Source organism: Simochromis diagramma, unplaced genomic scaffold (assembly GCF_900408965.1).
Source record: "Simochromis diagramma unplaced genomic scaffold, fSimDia1.1 OVJJ01000343.1, whole genome shotgun sequence".
Lineage (NCBI taxonomy): Eukaryota > Metazoa > Chordata > Actinopteri > Cichliformes > Cichlidae > Simochromis > Simochromis diagramma.
Window position 1 is genome coordinate 6,142,958 of NW_024386831.1, and position 20,951 is coordinate 6,163,908.

At 43.1% G+C, this 20,951-nt stretch overlaps 1 protein-coding gene across 5 annotated transcripts in view; it reads left to right on the plus strand.

Moving 5' to 3' along the window:
• Positions 1-20,951, plus strand: part of hdac4 (histone deacetylase 4) — a 119,663-nt gene that overhangs the window by 72,573 nt on the left and 26,139 nt on the right. For 4 of the 5 annotated variants that reach the window (XM_040027682.1, XM_040027681.1, XM_040027684.1 and 1 more), the window contains 11 exons: positions 688-838; positions 2,739-2,859; positions 4,638-4,756; positions 10,119-10,247; positions 10,359-10,465; positions 12,772-12,900; positions 13,154-13,364; positions 14,401-14,618; positions 18,696-18,968; positions 19,945-20,131; positions 20,458-20,591. In XM_040027682.1, coding sequence (XP_039883616.1) covers positions 688-838; positions 2,739-2,859; positions 4,638-4,756; positions 10,119-10,247; positions 10,359-10,465; positions 12,772-12,900; positions 13,154-13,364; positions 14,401-14,618; positions 18,696-18,968; positions 19,945-20,131; positions 20,458-20,591 — 1,779 coding nt within the window. The remainder of the gene's footprint in view (positions 1-687; positions 839-2,738; positions 2,860-4,637; positions 4,757-10,118; positions 10,248-10,358; positions 10,466-12,771; positions 12,901-13,153; positions 13,365-14,400; positions 14,619-18,695; positions 18,969-19,944; positions 20,132-20,457; positions 20,592-20,951) is intronic. The other variant, XM_040027683.1, reaches the window with a different exon arrangement.

Genomic DNA, 20,951 nt, shown 5'->3' on the forward strand with positions numbered 1-20,951 from the left:
TGTGTGTGTGTGAGAGAGAGAAAGCTGGATGGGGGTGAGGTGGGAAATCTTCCTCGGATACTGTAGAGCTGTACTCAGCAGAAATATGCCTGGTGAAGGGCAAACAGAAACAAATTGAATTTAAGTGTGTATGCTGGTGTAATCTGATCTAGTGCTGGTACGTTTTTCAGCAAATCACCCAGCTGAAAACGCCCCAAAAAACCTGACTGTGTTGCCATGACCACAAAACCAAAAGGTAACAAAGACTGTCATTTTGGCCTGACTGCATCTCTAACGGGCGTAGCTACCTCGATGCCACCCGCTTTGAACCTGGATGTGACAGCAGAGTGACCGTGAAACCCTCATCCTTACTGGCTAGTGACACACAGGTCGTTACAGGTTGCTTGCCAACAAGCATATTCCGGATAATCCAATATAAAATAAAATAACAAAAATGAGTGACTGAGCCCATAAATTCATCAGGAGAGTGTTTACAGAGAACAGTTTCCCCATAGACTTCTGTAGGACTGGAACCACAGCTGTCGCCCCCTTGTGGCCATTAAAAATAATGCCATTCTATATTAGCTTTGCTTTTCAGACTCAGTCTTTCTTGCTGTCTGTGATGTTATTTATTTATCTGCAGATCACCACGGCTAAGTCCTTTCAGCTCATACTGATTCTTCTTTACTCTCCTCGTCCTTCTCTCAGCACCAACAGGAGTTACTGGCGCTCAAGCATCAACAAGAACTGTTGGAGCACCACAGAAAGATGGAGCAACAACGTCACGAGGAGCAGCTGGAGAAGCAGCAGCGGGAACACAAACTCCAACAGCTCAAAAACAAGGAGAGGGGACAAGAGAGTGAGTAGCGACTGCCACAGAGAATTATTTTTAAAGAAAGCGACCAAGAGATCTTCATCAAAAATGTGCACAGTGTTACTGTAAGAAGGTAACGTATGGCCAAAATAGTCAGTTCAGTGCTTGGATTTACTCCGCAGTGGGATCAAAGGTGTTATGAACAAAGTCTTCGTGTTCGACCGAGCGCATATTTGCTCTGCTGCGCGCTGCCAACATCTGCTGTACCTGTGCAGAAACACTGTCATATTATCACAGCAGGTGTCAGAGGAGCTTGGCCCTCGCAGCCCCTCTGTCACAGCACCTGCAGTTACAGCACAGCGGTCAGAACAGCCTGACCTCACACATTCACCGCAGGGAATATCATAATAAGACAGCCAAGACGGGGTTAGAGGGGCGAGACGTCGTGCAGAAAGACGTGTCGTCAGCTTTTCTACAGGCGGACTGATTGTGAAATAAAATGACAGCAATAAAGCTGAACCAGGCAATGTTCTCTCTCTCTCTCTTTATTCCCTTTAAACATATTTCTTGGTCCAATGCTGGTCTGGTATCATTTCTTTAGACATCATTGCATCAGTTATTTAATCTCTGTACTCACCAATAACAACTGGGACAGAGCAAGATCATCTCTATTGTTTCCTCTACTCAAAATATTCGAACTCTCCTTTAAAATAAAATGTGATTCCTTATTATTTTAGCAGCATCAAGCTAATTGTGTTTCTAATTGTTACAGCTAAATAGTACTCGTATGAAAGACTCACTGCGTAATTGACTTTGAATTTCCTTGTTGAATGGCGCTTTGTTTATAAACTTGCCCTTTCGGTGACATTTCTGAGCCACACTTTACTAAATTGCTTCTCCACTTGTACTTATACTTGAATCAGTCTTGTAATATAGGAAATATGCATTCATCCATGCTGCTGTGTGTTTGTGCGCATTTTCATGTCTGTAAATGAACAAAACGAGGTTTTGGATACGACCGTAAACACAGTTTAACGAGGAGGAAATGGCTCACGTATTCCTGTATTTGTGCTGATATAATACTAGAATGAATATATATATATATATATACGCACACACACACACAGTGCATGGACCCCCACTTTTCAGAGCCATTATTTTTTTCCAGTAATGCCCTTTTTCTCAATCATTCTGCGCTGAGCAGAGTGAGCCTACAGTTTGACGTCTATGGAAAAAGCATTGGGTTGCAAACAGAGGAAGCTTTGTTAAGTACTGCACTAAATTGCATCGGAGGCAGTCTCATAAAAGCCAATTTGCTTCAGTGGCAAAGCAGACATTTTGGGATGTCAGCACTTCCAGCTGCACCATGATTTAGGGAACATGTATTAGCTGTTGTCATTTTCACACAGTGAATTTACCACTTCTGCTCTGAGGCTCGACACGTCACCTGTTATCACTCCTACTGTCACATTCTAATGAAAACACACCTCTACTCTATTCTCTACTTTCTGAAAGCAGTTTTTTAAGCCCGGCTTCCCTCGCTCTTCATCTCTCCTTCCCTCTCACCTGCCTCTGTCTCCCTCCCTTGATAATTTGTTTGTTGCTGTGAGAGGAGGTTGGTAATTGAGGAGAGACCAGGAGCGGAGTGAAACTCGTGATGCACGTCTTCGAGGCAGGTTACGTAGCGCTGCAGTGGTCTCAGTGGGATTTCAGTGACACTCTAATGCAAGATTGTGCACTCTGATTGTAGCACTCAGATTGCCATTATCTGTCAAAGTATGGATGGATGTAGTTATAATCTTCCTAGTGTCACAGACTGGAGAATATGGCAGCAGCTCACGTAGGGCAAAAGGTTCTTTGTGCTTTGGTTGGGAAGGACGTGGCTGTGCTGAAAAATGTTCTCACGCTTGCTTACTCTTCTGCCCGTCTCTGTGTTGCTGTGCAGGTGCAGTCGCCAGTACAGAGGTAAAGATGCGACTTCAGGAGTTTGTCCTGAACAAAAAGAAAGCCTTGGCTCAGCGAAACCTAAACCACTGTCTGCCCAGTGACCCACGCTACTGGTATGGGTGAGTGTCATTGTTTTTGCACACGTTCTGCAACAACTACGTCACAATTTGTGGAGGAATTCCTGAATATCTGTTTGGCTGCACTCGGAGTGTAAGTAGTGAAAGTGAATTTCCGAGTGTTGCATGTTTTGTTTTTTGTTTTTTTTTGCCAGTTCATCTCAGTGAATAAACATTTTACCACAAATGCATTGCATTAATTGCCAACTTGACCCAATTCGGTGGAAAACTGATAGCAGACTAAATTAATCTTATTGCTGTTTTGTTGTTGTCTTGACACAAAGTCGGTTTGAAGATGGTGGCTGCCCGCGAGCAGTCACAGACTTCCCCCACCTTCAAACCAACCATTTCAAGTTCATTGCACACGGAGGTTGCAATGAATCTCCAACCACTGTGTTCCTTATTGTGACTGTACCATTGTGAATGTGGTGCCGGGGTTACCACCGCCCATCTGTGTGGAGTTTTGATGTCCTCCTCCTCCTTCTTCCTTCTAAAGTCAAACATTTTAAAGATGAAAGAATTTTAGAGCAATTTCTTCACTCGGGTCAGGAATTAAATGACAAACCCCTGAGCCCTACACTGATGGCTCTGTTATACCGCGGTCCACTTTTGTACTTCTGATAGAAATCAGGATGCGACGTTTTGGATTAACATGTCATTAACAGCTCTCAATGCCACCATCAGACTGGTCTTTCATACATCAGGTGGTTTAATATAGACTTTGTAGATTGATTGAAGTGAAAAGACTTTGTTTTAAATGCTTTATGTTGACTTCTTTTAAAACATTTTCACATCAGTATTTCAATAACCTTAATATCCAGAGCTATGAAACATCAGCATGTGATGTTTCTCATGCATTTACCAGAGTTTGGTTGCTGCTTTTTTTTTTTTTTTTTAAAATCTAAGCAAAAAAAGAATCGACACTAGGAAAAATATCAAACATAAAAACCAGTGATGAGCAACATGAAAGTCTCTCATCATCCTGGCTTTGCAAACATGGCGAACCCCGTGGTGTTATGAACTCCTGTTGTGTAGGCGTCTGTCATTGATGTGCTTTTGTGTTCACATCAAATTTCCAACATCAGCATTAGCCTCTCTGAGTCGAGCTGCAGAGAAAACGTTGAAGCGATGAGGCTTTTTTTCCTGTCAGTGTTTGTTGTCAGTGATTGACAGCTAGCTCTCTTTGAGGTGTGTGCGCATGTTTGAAGTGGGCAGAGAGAAAAGACAATGGCACCTCTCCTGTGCTTTAAATATTTGAAGAGGCTTTAAGCAGTCAAACATTTCTGCCAAGGCAGGAGACGATGGAATAATCAGGAGGACTGTGCTGCCAGTCGCTATAAATCACGCTTATCACGGTTTCCCCTTTCTTTAGGGTTCTCTCCGTTTGTTTGACCTGTTGGCATTCTCCTCACTTCTCTCATGCGTGTATTCCCTCTCTGTTTCACCTCTGCCTCTGTGCATTTTCAGCCCGTTTACTTTCCTAAAATGAAAAATGGGAAAAAAAGGTTTTCAGCTTTCAGGCTTTGTCCCTCTAGCTTTACCTCTTTCTTCCTTCCACCCACGTCATTGTCCACGCTCTGACGTGTCTAGCTGACTTTGGAGAGAAGACACAAGCTTGTGTGTGGGTATGCGAGTATCAAAAGTCACGTATAGTAATAGATTGAGCTGGGAATGTGTCGTGTGTACAAAGCCGCGTTTCCACAGTCATGTAGCACGTTATACTGATACTATTTAGTGTTTTTAATCCTCTTTTTTTGTGTTGTTTTTTTGTTTTTTTGCAGAAAAACTCAGCATAGCTCTTTGGACCAGAGCTCACCTCCACAAACGGCACTGTCAGCGTACAACCATCCCATGCTGGGCACATACGACTCCAAAGATGACTTCCCTCTCCGCAAAACCGGTACAGAAGGCTTTGCTGAAGTTGTGTTGATTGTTGACATTCCCCACACTTCCACAGTGCTGCACTGATCTTCCTTTTTCCTCATTTAGCAACGTGAAAGTTTTGTCTTACCGGTTATCAACCACATGAAAAATTACGGGAGCTCTTAAAATTGTTGTTTAAAAAGATAACACGGAAGATTGAAGATAATAGAGCCCTCTGTTTGCTTAGTAGTCCGTTAGCTTAGCATTGCGTGAGGACTGGAGGCGGAGTCTGTCTAGACACACACTAGATTTTGCTGTTTTGGGTTTGGTTTTTTTTATGAAAAGCCAAAGTAGAAATGACAACAATGGGCAGGTTGTCAGGCAACCAGCACAAACTCAAAGATAAGAGACCTGAAATGGTTCTGAAAAAACATTTGTCTTGGTTTCAAGGTCTTACAGTAAATGTGAGTGGAAACATTTTTGTTTACGGTCAGCTTCTCCTTAGAAAAACTCTGTAGGCTGTTTGCATTCTTTAAGATTTTAACCCAGTCATTCGGTCACACGTCTTCACAGACACCATGAATCGCTCCGGTCAACAAAACAGCGCTGAAGGAAACGTAAAACAAACTTACTGCCTTTTGGTTGCATCAGATTCTGTCCATCTGTCCATATTAAGCACAGCCAAGCTGTGATTATTCACTTAGCGTCAGCAGCTGCTTTGGCCGTATCACTGGCTGCTTTCACAGCTGGAGGCCAAACTCTGTGTACTCTGCACTCTTGCCCACCTGCTGCGCATTGGAGGCAGGGATGATTTTTCCTGGCACACAAACTCACACTGCGAGTTTCAACTTTCAGGGACACTTTATGTAATTCAGGAATTTTCCCCTGAGAAATATCCACAACTTCAAAATTCTTCCCACTGAGCACTGACACAAAGCTTAATGAGGAGTTAATTATATATCAGAGCGCGCGTGCAAAGACCTCTTTAAGATAAGTGTTTTGGATTTTAAGGTATTTCTGCTTGCGCGATATAACCAGAGCAAGAGATGGAAAACTCGATTGCGTATAGACATACAGATACGGCCACTGAGGAACTGTTGTGTCAGAAGTGAGCAGGACTGGCTGAAGTGAATATGTGAACTGTGTTCGGAGGAAGTGAGTGAAAGCAGTCGCCGCAGTCGTGCACTCTGCTGACGCTGGAGCTGTCACACATGACGTTTTTGCCCTATTATGTTCACTGAATGTGCATTAAAAATTATTTTTTGACTAGCAAGTTCAGGCACACACTATATTCCAAAAGGGGCTCATTGTCCAAGTATGGAGGGCTTTGTGGTAATGACTCTCAGAACACAGAAGGCCACTTTGAACGCTATGGCAGGAAGTCTGCAAGGCCTTCACGACAGAGGCAGACTTGTCATGCTGACCCCATTTCTCCCTGTCTCTTTCATACGAGATCACACACTGACATTCCCATAACACACTTTGCACTAATGCCGAAGCATGCAGGATATCCGCGTGCAATTCAGAACTTTCCTTTTTCCTTCTTTTATCCTGCTCAGCTTTACATTTTGACACTCCTTTATGAGCTGCATGTCTCTGGTGACTGTAGTCAGGAAGGTCACGTCCTAGCTTCGAGTTTAACTGCGTTCTTTATTGCTCCTATCTAACCCCAGGATGAACACTTAGCACTTCTACATATTAAACTAAACAAAAGGTAAATCAAGCAAAAGACTGACTGTTCGTGATGTTGCTGGAATGTGAATTGGTTGCGCGATGCTCTTATGGGTCGCTCTGGTATGTTACAAATGGCGGTAAAATAGCTGAATTGTAAAAATGACTCCATTCTTTCATTCTCGCTTCTCATATACGGCTCGGCTGTCGCTGGTTTTAACAGTTGTGTCTCCCCTGAGAAAACCTCAGTGTTTATAATCAAAGGGAAACTGTTGGCGAGCTCTTTGGTGTCTTATGTTCATATTTATTTAATGTGCCCGCAAGAAATCTTTTCTTGAATTATGGTTTTTAATCACAATGCTGTCTTTTCATGCCATAAAATGGCTTTAGTGAACTGCTTAATCAAAGTTGATTGACTTTATTTTATTTTTAATTTTTGTAGAACACATGCAAATGAGACAAAGGCTTGTCTATATGTCTTTGTGTCTGTGTCCATCTAATCCATTTATCTAATGTAGATCCACATATAATGTTTCTCGGAAGCTCCGTTGATGAGTTTCAGCAAACTGCTCTATTGATTTCCATAAACCTCCCTCCCTCCCTTTCCTTGGCACAGCAGCACGGCTTCCCCCGGCTTGACTCCTTTAGCCCGGGACTCCTCTGTCAAAACAAATGAGCATCTGATCAATATGTTTTAGATCTGAGAACCGGTTTCCCCGTCACCTCCCTATTAAAATATTAAATACCACATATGCAGATGTTTAATCTGAGATTTAATGGATAACTTGAAGTGTAAGGGATCAGAGTTTTTGTCCTGTTCCGTGAACAGGAAACCATCAGCACGATTCATATAGCCACGTGACGTCAGGGAGTCTTGATGCATGGTCAAGCGTCCAGGTAGGACGTTTCTAGAATTCCATCTGGATGTTTTGAGGGGGTGATAAAAGATATAAAATGTGCCTTAAATTCAAATATGTTATGCCACATCACATTTATCATGCTCGGACTGTTGGTTTTTAAAGTATGTGTTATATAGGTTATAGAAGTCCTTCTGGTCCCATCTATTATCACACCTACAAGGCCACACAGTTATGCTGCCTAATGTCCTGCTCTGGTGGGAGATTATCTAAATCTGAAGAAAAGAAAAACAAAATCGAGGCAGTACTGTAACAAGCAGTGTGTCCATGAAGAGTCAACAATAAGGAGCAGGAGAGGAAATAATTCCAGAGAAATGGGCTCTTAGACTAAGCCAAAGAAAGAAGGGCATGGATGGAGGTGAAGGAGGCACAAAAGGCTGCAATAAAACGCTATCATCAGCAGAAAAAAAGAACCGTCTGGGCCCTCTGCAGCGAGTGTGTTCGCACGTGTGCACACTGGTGTGCTTCTGCCCAGTCGGCATTAACACCCTTCAAAGTCACTGTGTCCTGAGGTGAACACTCCCATTGTGAATGGTGCCCAGCAAAGACATACACCCTGCTTCACCCTCCTTCCTCGTCTCTTTAACGTCCTTCTAATCTCCAGCTTGTCCTTCAGTAGCGGTCGCACACTAGCCGCTCCCTTTAGCACTCCATATCGTAATAACTCTCACACACAAAAAAACCAACCTTGAATGCGTCTCTCTTGTGTCTGCTGTAACTACCTTTGTGGTTCTTTCTTCTCAGTTTCCATCGCCTGGCTGCTCATGTACACAATCTACAGACCAGAGGGATTTTTGATTGCAGAAACTTTTTGGTCTATTTTTAGTCTGATTATAGTTCAAATCCTACTGACCAATCGTTATTTGAGCAAGCTTGCAGGGAGGTAAACGCTCCAGTTTGAGAGCAACAGAGTGGCTCAGAAACATCGGCTAGCACCTGATGACTATTTAGCTTTTTCTTAGGTTTTACTAATGTATCAGTTCACATAAACAAGCAGGGACATGTGACTCAGTCCACAGGTAGACCTTTGATGGAGGTAGATCAGCTCAGTTTCTCATAGGTTCTCAGCACACGGTTATCTTACCCTTGCCAGTATTTAAACAAATAATTGAATCGTGTTTAAACCAGACAGAGTCAGTCAGGTAAACCAGTTATGTTGAATGCTTTCTTTTATGACAGCTACAAACTTCATCAGTGAATGCTGGCATTCATACAAAGATAACACTGATTGCCTTTTTTAATGGCTGAGAACTACACAAAGGCCAACTTTTGTTCTGTTTTGTTGATTAAATCAGAGATTATTAAAGCAGAGAAAATCTGACGTGCAGTTATTATCGTTTTCTTTGTCAGTTATCATTATCGTGTCAGCACTGAAAGAATGGTCAGGCTGTTACAGTTCAGCATGTCATAGTCTAAAATAAAACTTTAATGCACTGCGCTCCTTTTCTCACAGGCTTCACTCTCACAGGGTCTCCTCCTGTTAAACTAATGCATAGCATTTTATCCTCAGTCTCCCCGTCCCTCTTAACAAAGACTTTGGAAGAGTGCCCTCCACTAAGAAGGTCTTTTTTAAATAATTGACTTTCATAAGTTCTGCAGCACTGTTCCCCTTAAAATTGAGAGTGCATTTGAAAAAGTACTTAGACATTATAGATTCATGATAGTTTATCTCATCCCCGCTGACCAGGAGGTATAATGAAAGCTAGCACCTCTTTGAAGTACATTAAAACTTGGTGCATTATCCTACTTTGATTAGCATTCTAGGGGCCAGAGGGTTTGTAATGACCCAGAATAATTCTTCTGCTGCAGAATAAATCTCCACATTACACAAAGAATCAATCGCTTCCACTTGGCTGTACCAAAAAGGCCCCGCCTCCTTCTCTGAGGCTAATGAATGAGGCATGGTCTGTTTGATACTAGGTCAGGGGACGAGCATAGGGTCAACTGGTGGTCAACCGTCCTGCTTTACCTAAGTGAACGGAAGGAAGCCAGTGGAGTAGAGAATAAATCTGCCTTTGTTTGGTAAACTGCCTACAACAGAGACACCAAAGCAGCGCTGCGCAGAAAATGTCAGGCGCTGATCGTGACATGACAGGAATCCCGGATATACCGTACGCCTGCCTCTGACAAGCCTCTGCACCTCATGTAGCGCCTTCCCACACCACACACAGCATTTGCGTAGTAACCTAATTGAAAACACTGGCAGTTTTCTTTTCATTTTTCGTATTTGTATTAAATTGGAAGTGTCTGGAAACAAGCAGTGTTCATTAGCAGAGCGTGAAGGCAGCATCATTAAGCGTGGGGTCAAAGAAAATACCATTTGGCTGCTTCCCCTGGTGTTGCACCGCTTCCCGCTGTCACATGATGATGGCAAACCTCAGCTCCCAAATATGTCAGCCAGTGCATACAGTGTGGTCTATAGGGACAAGCTCATTAGCACCGCTACACGGCAACAAACGAGCTCCCACTCGTGTGACCCACAAATCTGAGGGCCAGACTGCCAGGTTAGAGAAACTGTGTAAACTGTAAGTCATTTATGGGGCGAGCTTGAGCAGTAACACATTTTATTTTTAGAAATGGTGCTTTAGTTGGAAATTAAAGGCCTCTAGCCCTGTCGCAGCTCAGCTATTTCAGTTATAGACATTACAAACAGACATGAGTTTAAGTCAAAGAAAGTCTGATTTACTTTAGGATGTAACATTTTAGCGTCTTTACATTACAATATGAAATGCTTTGAGGTGACAGCTGTAGTGACGTGGCACTAAATCGTTTAAACTGGATTGAAATGTATGGACATTTGTGTCTTTTCAGCCTCTGAGCCCAACCTGAAGCTTCGTTCTCGGCTAAAACAGAAGGTGACGGAGCGTCGCAGCAGCCCTCTGCTCCGTAGGAAAGATGGACCCCTTGCTACTGCTAAGAAGCGTCCCCTAGACGTCGCTGGTAAGGACTCCTGTCACTGTTGTTTTAAGGTGCTATCACAAATAGTAACCCAGTTTGATGCATTTCAGTGCAGAAAGTTGATTCATTTTTTATTCATTGTATGTACTCTAGAGTCTGCATGTAACAGTGCACCAGGCTCAGGTCCCAGTTCCCCCAACAATGGCTCCAGTAACATCCCCACAGAGAATGGGATCACAATCTGCAGCAGTCCAGGAGAGGTAAACATCATGGCATCTCTAATTATAGCGTATGCACATGTGTGTTTGTGAAGCAGGACACCAGGATTTGCAGTGTTAATTTATTTTAATAGAGGCATCAGCCTGTGAGTATATTTAATCCATACACTTCAGATTCTAGCCAATCATTTTACGTTTCCAAGGATAGTAGGCGGGTCCAGGTGCGTCCGTTCTTTTAGAGCAGAGCTACAGATTAAAAATGCCCAAGGCGAAGCGGTCAAAGTCTGGCTGTACTTCACAGCAAAAGATGCAAACTCAGCAGCCTGCAACAAGTGCTTTAAGGTGACACTGTGCAAAGGAGGTAACTCCTCGAATCTGATGAAACACCTGGCGACGTATAGAATTTTGTTAAAAGCCGAGAAATGCGCCGTATTTGATAGCTTGCTGCGAGACCTCACACCGTGCACATCTACTGCGGGTGTGGTGCCTGTTATCGGACGCAGAGTCAGCAACATCCCCCAAGAACCGGAAGAGGAGAGTCCTGGCCCCTAGCCCTGCCAGTGTATAAGAAATGATGATGGATGATGATGCAGCAGCAGCCGTTCTTCTCTGGGCGAGTAGCTTAATGTTGTTCGTGTATAATTTACGTTGAGTAGGCTAACCACGTTATTACATTAATGCAGGTAAGGTGAACTAGCAAACACCGTCGTGGGTACATGCGGCTGTCTTCTTGTTTGATGGCAGATGCTCCCTTCACCCTGGCCAAAAAGGCTAAAATGACCAAAGAAAAAGTGGAAAACAGTTAAACATGAGAGGTTTTTGGACAAAGTTTGTGTTTTTTCCATTGTTTAAGCACTGCTTCCAGCCAAGAGTGATACCATATATGCCCCATAGCTGCAGAAAAGGCTAACATTGTTATCTTTTTACAAAAAAAACAGCTGAACATGAGAGGTTTTTGGACAAAGTTTGTGTTTTCCATTCTTTAAGCACCGGCACCACTTTAAAAGTACCAGTTTGGTACTGGTATCAGATAAAACCTAAACGATACCCATCCCTAACCATGACATCAACCTCTGCTACCAAAAGTGGTTAGCAGTTTGTAATAGTAAACTATACAGATGCACAGATAGCTGCTTATTAGTGATAAGTAACAAAAGAACATGATACTAGATTTTCACTCTTCAGAGAAACCTGTCGCTTCAAACAGCCACACCTTTACTTCCACATGACTCTAAGAACATTTAACTGGGCGATAGAGTCTGCGTCAGAGGACAAAAGTGTTCAAGGCCCAGAGAGACAACCAGCTTTCTTAGAAAAGGGTCTCACTGCTGTTTCAATAAGTAACAGCAATGAGACCGAGAGCTAAATTCACACATAATCACACAAAACTGTGTTATTTATAGTACTCCAGGAATCAGTCCTAGATAATACAGTCATAATGTGTGAGTCATACAGGCTACACAGAAAATTCAAGGACAAATAACCCGCATCACAAACTTTCTCAGGTGCAAAAATGATGAACTCTGCACATCTTGAGACAGTTGGAGTCTCCGAATGTGATTCCTGGAATCCCATCGACATATTTTTATTCATTCTGCAATTTTTAAGTGATCTCACATTTTATAACGAGCCGCACGAGTGGATAAAAAACATGTTTTACATCCAAAGAGACACGAGGGGTACTTTCAAAAGTTCAGCTCCAAAATCATCAGGTACACGTCAGTGGCCTTCAGCCAGCTAGGTTAGGTATACTCTGAAGTTAACCGTGTTGCTTCTGTCTCTTTGGGTCTGTAACCCTTTCTTGACCGAACTCTGTGTAAAAGAGCCTGGCCCACAGCCTGACCCTGTGGTGTTAGGTGAGGTATAACAAGCTCCATACAGTTGACATAATGGGGAAAGTAAGTAGGAAGACCAAAAGAGTTGGTGCCAGGATGTAAACATGTTTATTTCTGCTATTCTGTTATTCTCTGTGGACTCGCGTGCATTTGATGCCAGCCTCAAGTGGCAGTTTGAGGAACTGCAGTTTTTGGCTGTTAAGCTTTGGCTTCATTCTTCACCTGCAGAGAGACCCGCATCTGTTTAATCAGTGTCATCATTTAAGTCTTCACAAAGCAAGTCAATTTTAATTTTCGGGGGAAGTTTTGATTTTAGGTTAATGTTATATTTGGATTATTCATGCCATAGCTGTGGTTACATATTGTGGTAAATAGATTTAAATGAATCTAATATCCGTGGCTGTGTGCCCGTGGCTGTGTGTGCATTTGTATGTGTGAGAGAGATGGAAAAGTCTTGCACTGTACACAGCACTGTTTTCTTGGATCTGCACTGTATTTATGTCAATGTGAATGTGTCTGCAGACCTCGCTGCTCCAGAGGCTGGCAACACGGGAAGGGTCAGTTAGCCAGCTCTCTCTCTACACCTCTCCCTCTCTGCCCAACATCACCCTGGGCCTGCCAGCCACAGGACCTGCTAGCACTGTGAGTCCATTTAAAAGAAAATACCACAGAATCAAACTTTTAGATATGACATTAGTTATAGCGAATCGTTGTACTGTAATTATTCTCATCACTGTGGAGAAGGTTCATTGGTTAGTTTCCTTAGAAATACAATGGATATTACAGAGTCTGTAACTGGATTTGAACTTGTCAGTCTTGTCATTGCCTTCATTCTTTCCTTCTTTCCCCACCTTAACATCTCTTTCTCCCTCTCCCTGCCTGTGTGTCTTTGTAGGTGGTATCGGGACACCAAGATGGCGAGAGTCATCTGGCATTGCCTGCATTGCAGCAGGGCATTCCACTGACCCCTCCTTTCCTGCCCTCCCACCTGCCCTCCTACTTGGCATCTTCAGCACTGGACAGGGAGGGCCCCGGAGGGGGCACGGCGGGTCACAACCCCCTCCTCCAACACATGGTACTGCTGGATCCAAGCCACAGTCCAGTGGGTCAGTTTTCACTGCAACATTTGCAGGATTTTTCTTTTTCTCTCTTTCAAACAGTGGGTGAGGTCTGAATTATTGATACTGTGTGGTCCACCGAAAGAATCTACAGCCCAAATATTTTGCTGTTTCTTCTCTAAGCTTTAGCAATAACAGTATTATGTTTCAAAGTGTGCCAAAATAATTACTGGAAAGATTACATACACGCAATTCAAGGTTCTAATGATTCGGGCAGCTTATAGTTTTGAGAGCATCACTGGAGGAAAAAACGTCAACGATTTTTAAGGAATAAAATAAATACGATTTTTGTTTGAGATTATTTGTCGTGGATTCGGACAATGACCTCACAGTTCATTCTGTACTGCAGCAATCTGTGATCTCATTGGCTATTGTCTGCTGAATCTGGCCTCTAAAGATGAAGGCCGATCTTTTTTGGAAAGCTTCCCATAAAGCTGGCATATATGAGGGCCAAGACTTCCTCTTCCTTCTGCTGCTCATTGTTTATGAATGGAGATGAATTAAAAACACTAATAAAGACCTAAATAGCTGTCAAAGGATACATTTTGCCAAAATCAATCCTTTTTTGGCCTTTTGATTGCTCAGATGTGATTCAGCCTGAGGAGTGAAACTCTGTCACTTACAGTACATTTAATGCATGATCTATTTTACTGTTTATATTGCAGGGGCTGCTTGAACCAAGCTACTGAAATTTATAAGTGGAGACAAATGTGGCAAACTTGTCTGACATCATCTTATTTTAAAATATCACTTCAGCTAGAAAAAAGCAGGACCTGCACTGCATTGCAGCTAAAATGTGCAGCCGGTATTCCTGAGTAACGGTTTCCATCCGTCATATGAGAGGGGCCCCTGTGGTTCCAGTTGTAAAGCCTCCAGTTTCTTTTAAGTAGATGAAATAAAATCACCTAAAATTATCACCTAAAATATGTGTGAATGATGAGTGGAGCTACAGAAATAAGACACAGCTTTTGGAAAAAAAAAATGCTTGAGATCATTTCCTGCAACCGCTCTGTGTTTTCTGTAGTTGGGCTGGGTGGCCTACCGCTGCCATCGCCCTCCGTCTCCAAGCTCATGCGCAGCCACCGTCCCCTGGGGAGAACGCAGTCGGCGCCTCTGCCCCAGCAGCAGTGCGGACAGACACAGGCCCTGCAGCACCTGGTGGTCCAGCAGCAGCACCAGCAGTTCCTGGAGAAGCACAAACAACTGTTCCAACAGCAGCAGCAGCAGCACATCATCAACAAGGTATTTCAACACATGTCTGTGCGCAGTATCAAAAGTAACTCTGAACAGCTGCGGTATTGCAGGCAGCTGTATGTCTGTCCATATACTGTGTGTGTGAGTGTTTGTCTATCTACATGACACTGACTTGGTTAATGTTTGTGAGTCCTATTTTCTTTTCTCCAAGCGCTGGATGATTCAGCCTGCAATTAGCAAGTCTTTTAGCTAGTTTTTTTTTTTCTTTCTGTGTTCATGTGTCCCTGCTTCTCACTGTCACCCTGGCAACTGTGCACTAGAGGAAGCATCTTCCATATATGGTCACACAGGAAATATGACTCACTGCTTCATTGTTGAAGAGTGTGCGTATGTGCAAGCTTATGTGTGAAGTTGCTCTATGATGCAGTCATAATTTATGTGGCTGAAATTCATAATTTCATATATTGTGTCACATGGCTGCATTAAATGTGCCCAAAGGTTCAAATAATCAGGTAAATATTTGTAAAAGTAATCAATGTGATCGAAAATCTGAGGCTTTGTCAGCTTATCATGGACGTGCATTCATCTACTCAAGGTATAGCACCCCCCCAAAAAAAAATATATTTATATCCATGCACAATAGGGGAAAGTTATTTGACTCCCTGCTGAATTTGTGCATTTGCTCTCATGCAAAGAAATGAACAGTCTCTAATTTTAATGGTAGTTTTATTTTAATGGAGAGAAACAGATGTTTCTTATAGTTGCTCACCAGGTTTGCACACCCCTCAGGAGAGATTTTGGTCCTCTCCTCTTCACAGAAACTTTAAATCCTTTAGGTTTCTTTGCTTGTCAGTGGGGTTGGTGTTCTGTGGGTCATACTCAGCATTTTCCTCCCAGTAAACATGGTTTCGTCCGACACCCAGGCCTTTTCTGAGTCACTGAGATGTTCACGGGGAAACCTAAGACCAGCCTGTGTGTGTGCCTTCTTGAGCAGGGGGACCTTGTAGCTGCTGAAAGATTATCAGTGGTGGTGTTCTTGGTGACTGTGGGCCCAACTGTTCTTATTCACCACCTTTTCTCATGATCATCCTCTTGCAAGCTCTTGCTCTTGCTCAATTCTGGCTGGGTTGCAGAGGATCACTGAGTGACTTTTATTCTGTCTCTCTCCATTAAACCGAAACTGCCACAAAATACAAGACAGTTTGTTTATTTGTAAGTGAGCAAACTTACAAAAAAAATCCCCCATTTTTTATATATGATTAAGATACTAAATCAATAGTTTTATCACATAAAAAGCAAGCAGTGAGTGTCATACTTACCAGAAACATCCTCCTGTAATCCTTCTTGTTGTGGATGTCACCTCAATATTTCAGGTTGGGGATCAGGCTTGAACATGTATCTGCAGAAAGAGTTTTTCCCCACATAAAGATTTATACACTAGTAAGAGGAAGAGACGGACAAAGCATGCATATTAGAAGGAGGCGCTGAGGGAGACTGGAACTAAAATGGTTTGAGTTGCACAGAGGATGAGGTGAGGAGCTGCCCACTAATCACTAACAATCAGCAGCCAAAGTTTGCGGTACACCCAGAACAACATATATGCATAAAAATGAACAAGTGTAAAGTCACCAAAGCTTGTGGCAATTTCTGTAAATCCCATTAGGTTATTTGTCGGCAATTATAATGAGCTATAATGTTCTGTGTAATTTTGCGTTGAGTTCTGCTACATAAGTCTTCCAATTAAGTCAGTTCATTTTTATTATTATTAGGGTCTAATTGTAGCTTACTGGTTTCCCGACTTGCCTCATGGGAAACAGATACTGGATTTAAAGCTGCTGGAACGTTGAGGTCTTTGTACAGTTTGCTTTATTTCCCTGGGTTGGCGTGGTTACTCGCAGCCTATTTTCTCCTGTGTGGCTTGAAGGGATGACAATTGTGCATTTGTGTGTGTGGTGTCCATGACGGGCCTCGGATAGGCTTTCAAGCAATCCCTTACCTGATGATTTCCTCTTCATATAACAGTGGAATTATCACACAGGATTAAATAAAAGGCGTCCAGTGAGGTTTTCAGAAGAGGCAGGAGTTCAGTGACTGCATGAAGTTGTTAAAAGACGCAGGACAGAAAAAAAAAGGTGGGTGTTTAGTTAACTGGAGCCATTCTGCGTAGCTTTAAAAAGCTTTAATGGCACCTTTAACGTTAACGATCTGCCCTTTTTCAGCAAGAAATGTAACCTGAGTCCATTACTCAAAATATCACCTGAACACCTGAAGAGCTAGACTTTAAGCTTTAGACCACAACAAGAAAATGCTTTGGCGTGTGATGATCGCTGAGCGTTACTATAGTGCTGTGTATTATTTTACCAAAGTCATGCACAGAAGTAGATTAATGAATAAAACCTCGAGCTACTGAATGGTGTAGTTGTTCTCCTGCCGTCCGTGTCTGACTGCCGTGTGTGTGACTTGTTATCCTGATATTTGTGACTGTAATTATAGCTCCTGCATTAACCGCAAAGCAGGATTATGACAGTGCTATTTTAGGTGTCTATTCATTTCCTGCTTTTTAATGTTGCCTAATATCATTGCACCATGGAAGTCATTGGAGAAGTTCCCCCAGCGGACTCCCTAGTTACTGATTGCCTTTGTTTTGTTTTTGCCTCATAAAGATCAGACTTAATGAGGAATTTAACATTATCCCCAAGAAATATTGATTGCTGCGAGCTGGTTTTAATATCTGCTATATTTCTGTTTGACGTGGGAAAATACGCGACTAAAGTTAGCAGCGTGGGACGAATATGTTTCCAGTGATGCATGTAACGCCTACCATTTGACTCTTAAAAGTGGTGCTAACTATTATGTAGAAATATCCTGTTGGCAGGAGTTATTTCATTTACCCTTTTCACCCTTGGATATCCACCTCTTGACTCATCTGCAGTCTTCCTTCCCTTCCCTATTTGCATCTATCAGTCAAGTCAGCAGGAAAAAGGGGTCTTCCTGAAAACTTTTGGCTTTTTTCTGCAGCAGAAAGAAAGAAATGAATGAAAGAATCTTGAAATGGTTCCAACCTGAGCTTGTTGTGTGCCATTAATTACCCCCGATAGCTATGGCGGTACAGCGGTGTGCTTAGGGGAGAGAAATAAACGCACAGAGTCCGAGTGTATCAAGTGTTTCCACCACCCCGTCTCTCCTCTCCCTCTTCCAGCTGATTTAACAGGGTTATTTAGTGTCTGTCCCCCTTATGGTTCACGTCCCAGCCACTATTTCCTCTGTAAAAGAAGAAGGGTTAGACAGAGGGAAAGAGAACAAATTGAGAGAGAAAGGAAGAGAGTCAGTGTGGCAGGAGTGTTTTGAGTTTGTTTGGAGAAGAGGGACTGGGATGAGGCAAGAGCCTGCTCTCTCTGACGTCAATGGACTGTTCCCTGGGCAATATGCCAGCCGTGTGTGTGTGTTCCAGGCACAAACAGTGGTCCTGTCCAATCATGACCTGCACATCAAGGTTGAGGTCTGTGACGACAGGGACGAGGGCAGCTGCCAAAACAAGATTATTACAATCCCCCCTCTGCGGTGCTTCCACTCTCTTTCCTCGCTTTTTCTTTTCTCTTACAGGTTCAGACACGACGAACTTAGCAGTAAAATTCATCCGTAGTCTCAGGAGATTATATCATTAGTTTGAAAACAAATAACTAGCCTATCAGAATCCAGAGTACAGATGTGGTTTATTTCTGTGTGTGCAAAAAGTCAAAAGCCCCGGCTAATGTTAGCTTTTGGTGGGTTTATCTAAGGTTGTTTTCATTATCTTTGTACGCGGACTGATTAGTCAGTTATTTTTGGAATGAAAAACATCCAAAGTGTAGTTTTAAATTGGGGCATGTTGTCCCTGATGTTTCCTTAGTGCTTTCCTCCCTTCATGCTTTTGAAACTCTCGGTTCTGTCTTTCTTCTGTTTTCTGGAACGTCTTTCTGTTACTGGCTCCTAACATCATCAGTTGACTCCCTAATCTTGGCCGAATGTTACGTGAATATTTTTTTTTATGTCCAAAGTGTTCCAGTTTTTCCTCTAAAAACATGCATAACACCGTCAAACCACTGCGTCAAAAGTTTGACCTGGCCGTGTCTTTTTGCCCTCTAGATAATGTCCAAGCCCGGCGATCAGGCCTCAGCTGCAGGCCCGGGTGCCTCAGGACCAGGCAGGCAACACCAGAGTCACCCGGAAGAGACGGAGGAGGAGCTTAGGGAGCACCAGGCGCTCTCCTCGTCATCATCGTCCTCCTCTCCTACCTCTGGGCAGGAGACGGGGTTGCTACGTGGGGTGGTCATCAAGCAGGAGCCTCCGGATCCCCAGGAGCAAGAAGAGAGGGAGCACAGAGAGAGGCAGGCTGAGCAGGACTTCCTGTTCAGACAGGTAAGCACGAATGGCGGGGACCAGTTGGAGTGGAAAAGGCGGACTGGGCATGAAATTCAAATTCAAATTCCACAAGTTTAATCTGGCATTTATAAAAAGGGAGAAAGTTTCTTCTTTTGCATGACTCTAAAAGCAGTGTCAGATTCACATGTTTGACATAATGTCTTCATATATGTGCATGATGATTCAAACTGGCAGCGATTGCACAGTATGGAGGATTCTTTTTGTATTACAGTAATCAGTAAGTGGTTGTATCTGGGCTGAACAACACACTGATAGCAGTGACAGATGGAGCTTCTTGTGACTGAAACATTACACTCCACATTTGTTTGATCTGCCTTTCCTCCCGACTGGACTGACTACCCAACCCGCTTCCAGTATAATATGTGTATAAATATCCTCGAAATTAGTCCGTAGCACAACTTCATGCGGGCATACACGTGCAAGTATTTTATGTAAAAGCTGTTAGCAGCAACAAATCTCTCTGTTACACGTGAATTTGTACATCGCAGTCTCTCTTTGGCCACATCCCTGCTGTCCGCTCAGCCAAATTCAATCAGACACTCCTCTCACTGTCGCCATGGCGCCCATAGTGTAGACAGACACACCCATCAGAGCAGGAAAACACGACTGCTTAGCGAGCACTGAAATATTCCACTCAGGTGCTTACAGATCATTTTGAAAACAATTACATAAATAGTTACATAATAACTTTTCTTTTCTGTAAGCAGTTTAAAATAATTATCACGCCTTAATGTGAAACACTCATGTTTGGCACTATGTCAGCTAGAAAATGTTGCTTCAACAACCAAATGTAGTTTGGTTCTTTGCAACAGGAATCTCTTTATGGAAGCTGATTAAACTGGGCGCTATAGCAAGTAGGAAGATGTTGGTATTTGGTGCCATCTTCTGGTGGGAAACTCATATTGCAGCCCAGCTTTCTGTTGAATATTGCACTGTCTGTGTTTGTGAGCAGCAGGCTCTGCTCTTAGAGCAGCAGCGGATCCACCAGTTGAGGAATTACCAAGCCTCGATGGAAGCAGCCGGGCTTTCGGCCAATTTTGCTGGCCACCGGCCTCTGTCGAGAGCTCAGTCATCGCCAGCCTCTTCCTCCTTCCCCATGGTCGTGCAGGAGCCGCCAGCCAAACCTCGATTCACTACAGGTCTGCTGAGTTACATAATTATTTCTTTGCACATACACACACACACACACAGCAGTGATGCTTTTTATTGTCATGAGCACCACAGTAATCAAACACAATGCAGAGAGTGAGTAGCTGTGTGCAGTGTTTAAACATCCTAAACAGGGTTTTTGCTTATTGCACAATGATAACCTGTTGCTTTAGAAGAAGCAGGTGCAATAGATGATAATCACACCACGTCTTATGGTGTGACCGTAAAATGTCATCGTGACAGCTGTTTCTATCCTTGTTGTCAGTGGTGCATAATCACCCATATGTTTGTGCGTGGTGGTGTGTGAATTTCCCAGGTCTTGTGTATGAGTCTTTGATGCAGAAGCACCAGTGCATATGTGGTAGCACAACGAGTCATCCAGAGCACGCTGGCCGCATTCAGAGCATCTGGTCCCGACTGCAGGAAACAGGCCTCAGGGCGCACTGTGAGGTAAAGACAAAGTTAGACTTGTGTTATTATTGAAGGACAATTAGAAAATGTACACGAGTATTTAGCTTTCAGAGGCAAACAATAAGAATCGTTGTCAGTCTTTGGAAACGTTGGGAAAGCAAATGTTAACTTCACTGACGTTTATGCAGTCGTCTCCTGTTTGATTGATGCTAAACGCTTTACACTAGAAGCTACGCTCATATGTTTTCCCTCACATTCATAATGCACTTGTCTGTCGCGCACACACCCTCTAAAATAGTCAGGTGCACTGGGACAATTCAGGGTTCAGTATCTCATCTAAGAACACTTATGGAGCAGGCCAGGAATCAAACTACCCACCACACCTGCCCAAATTTAAAA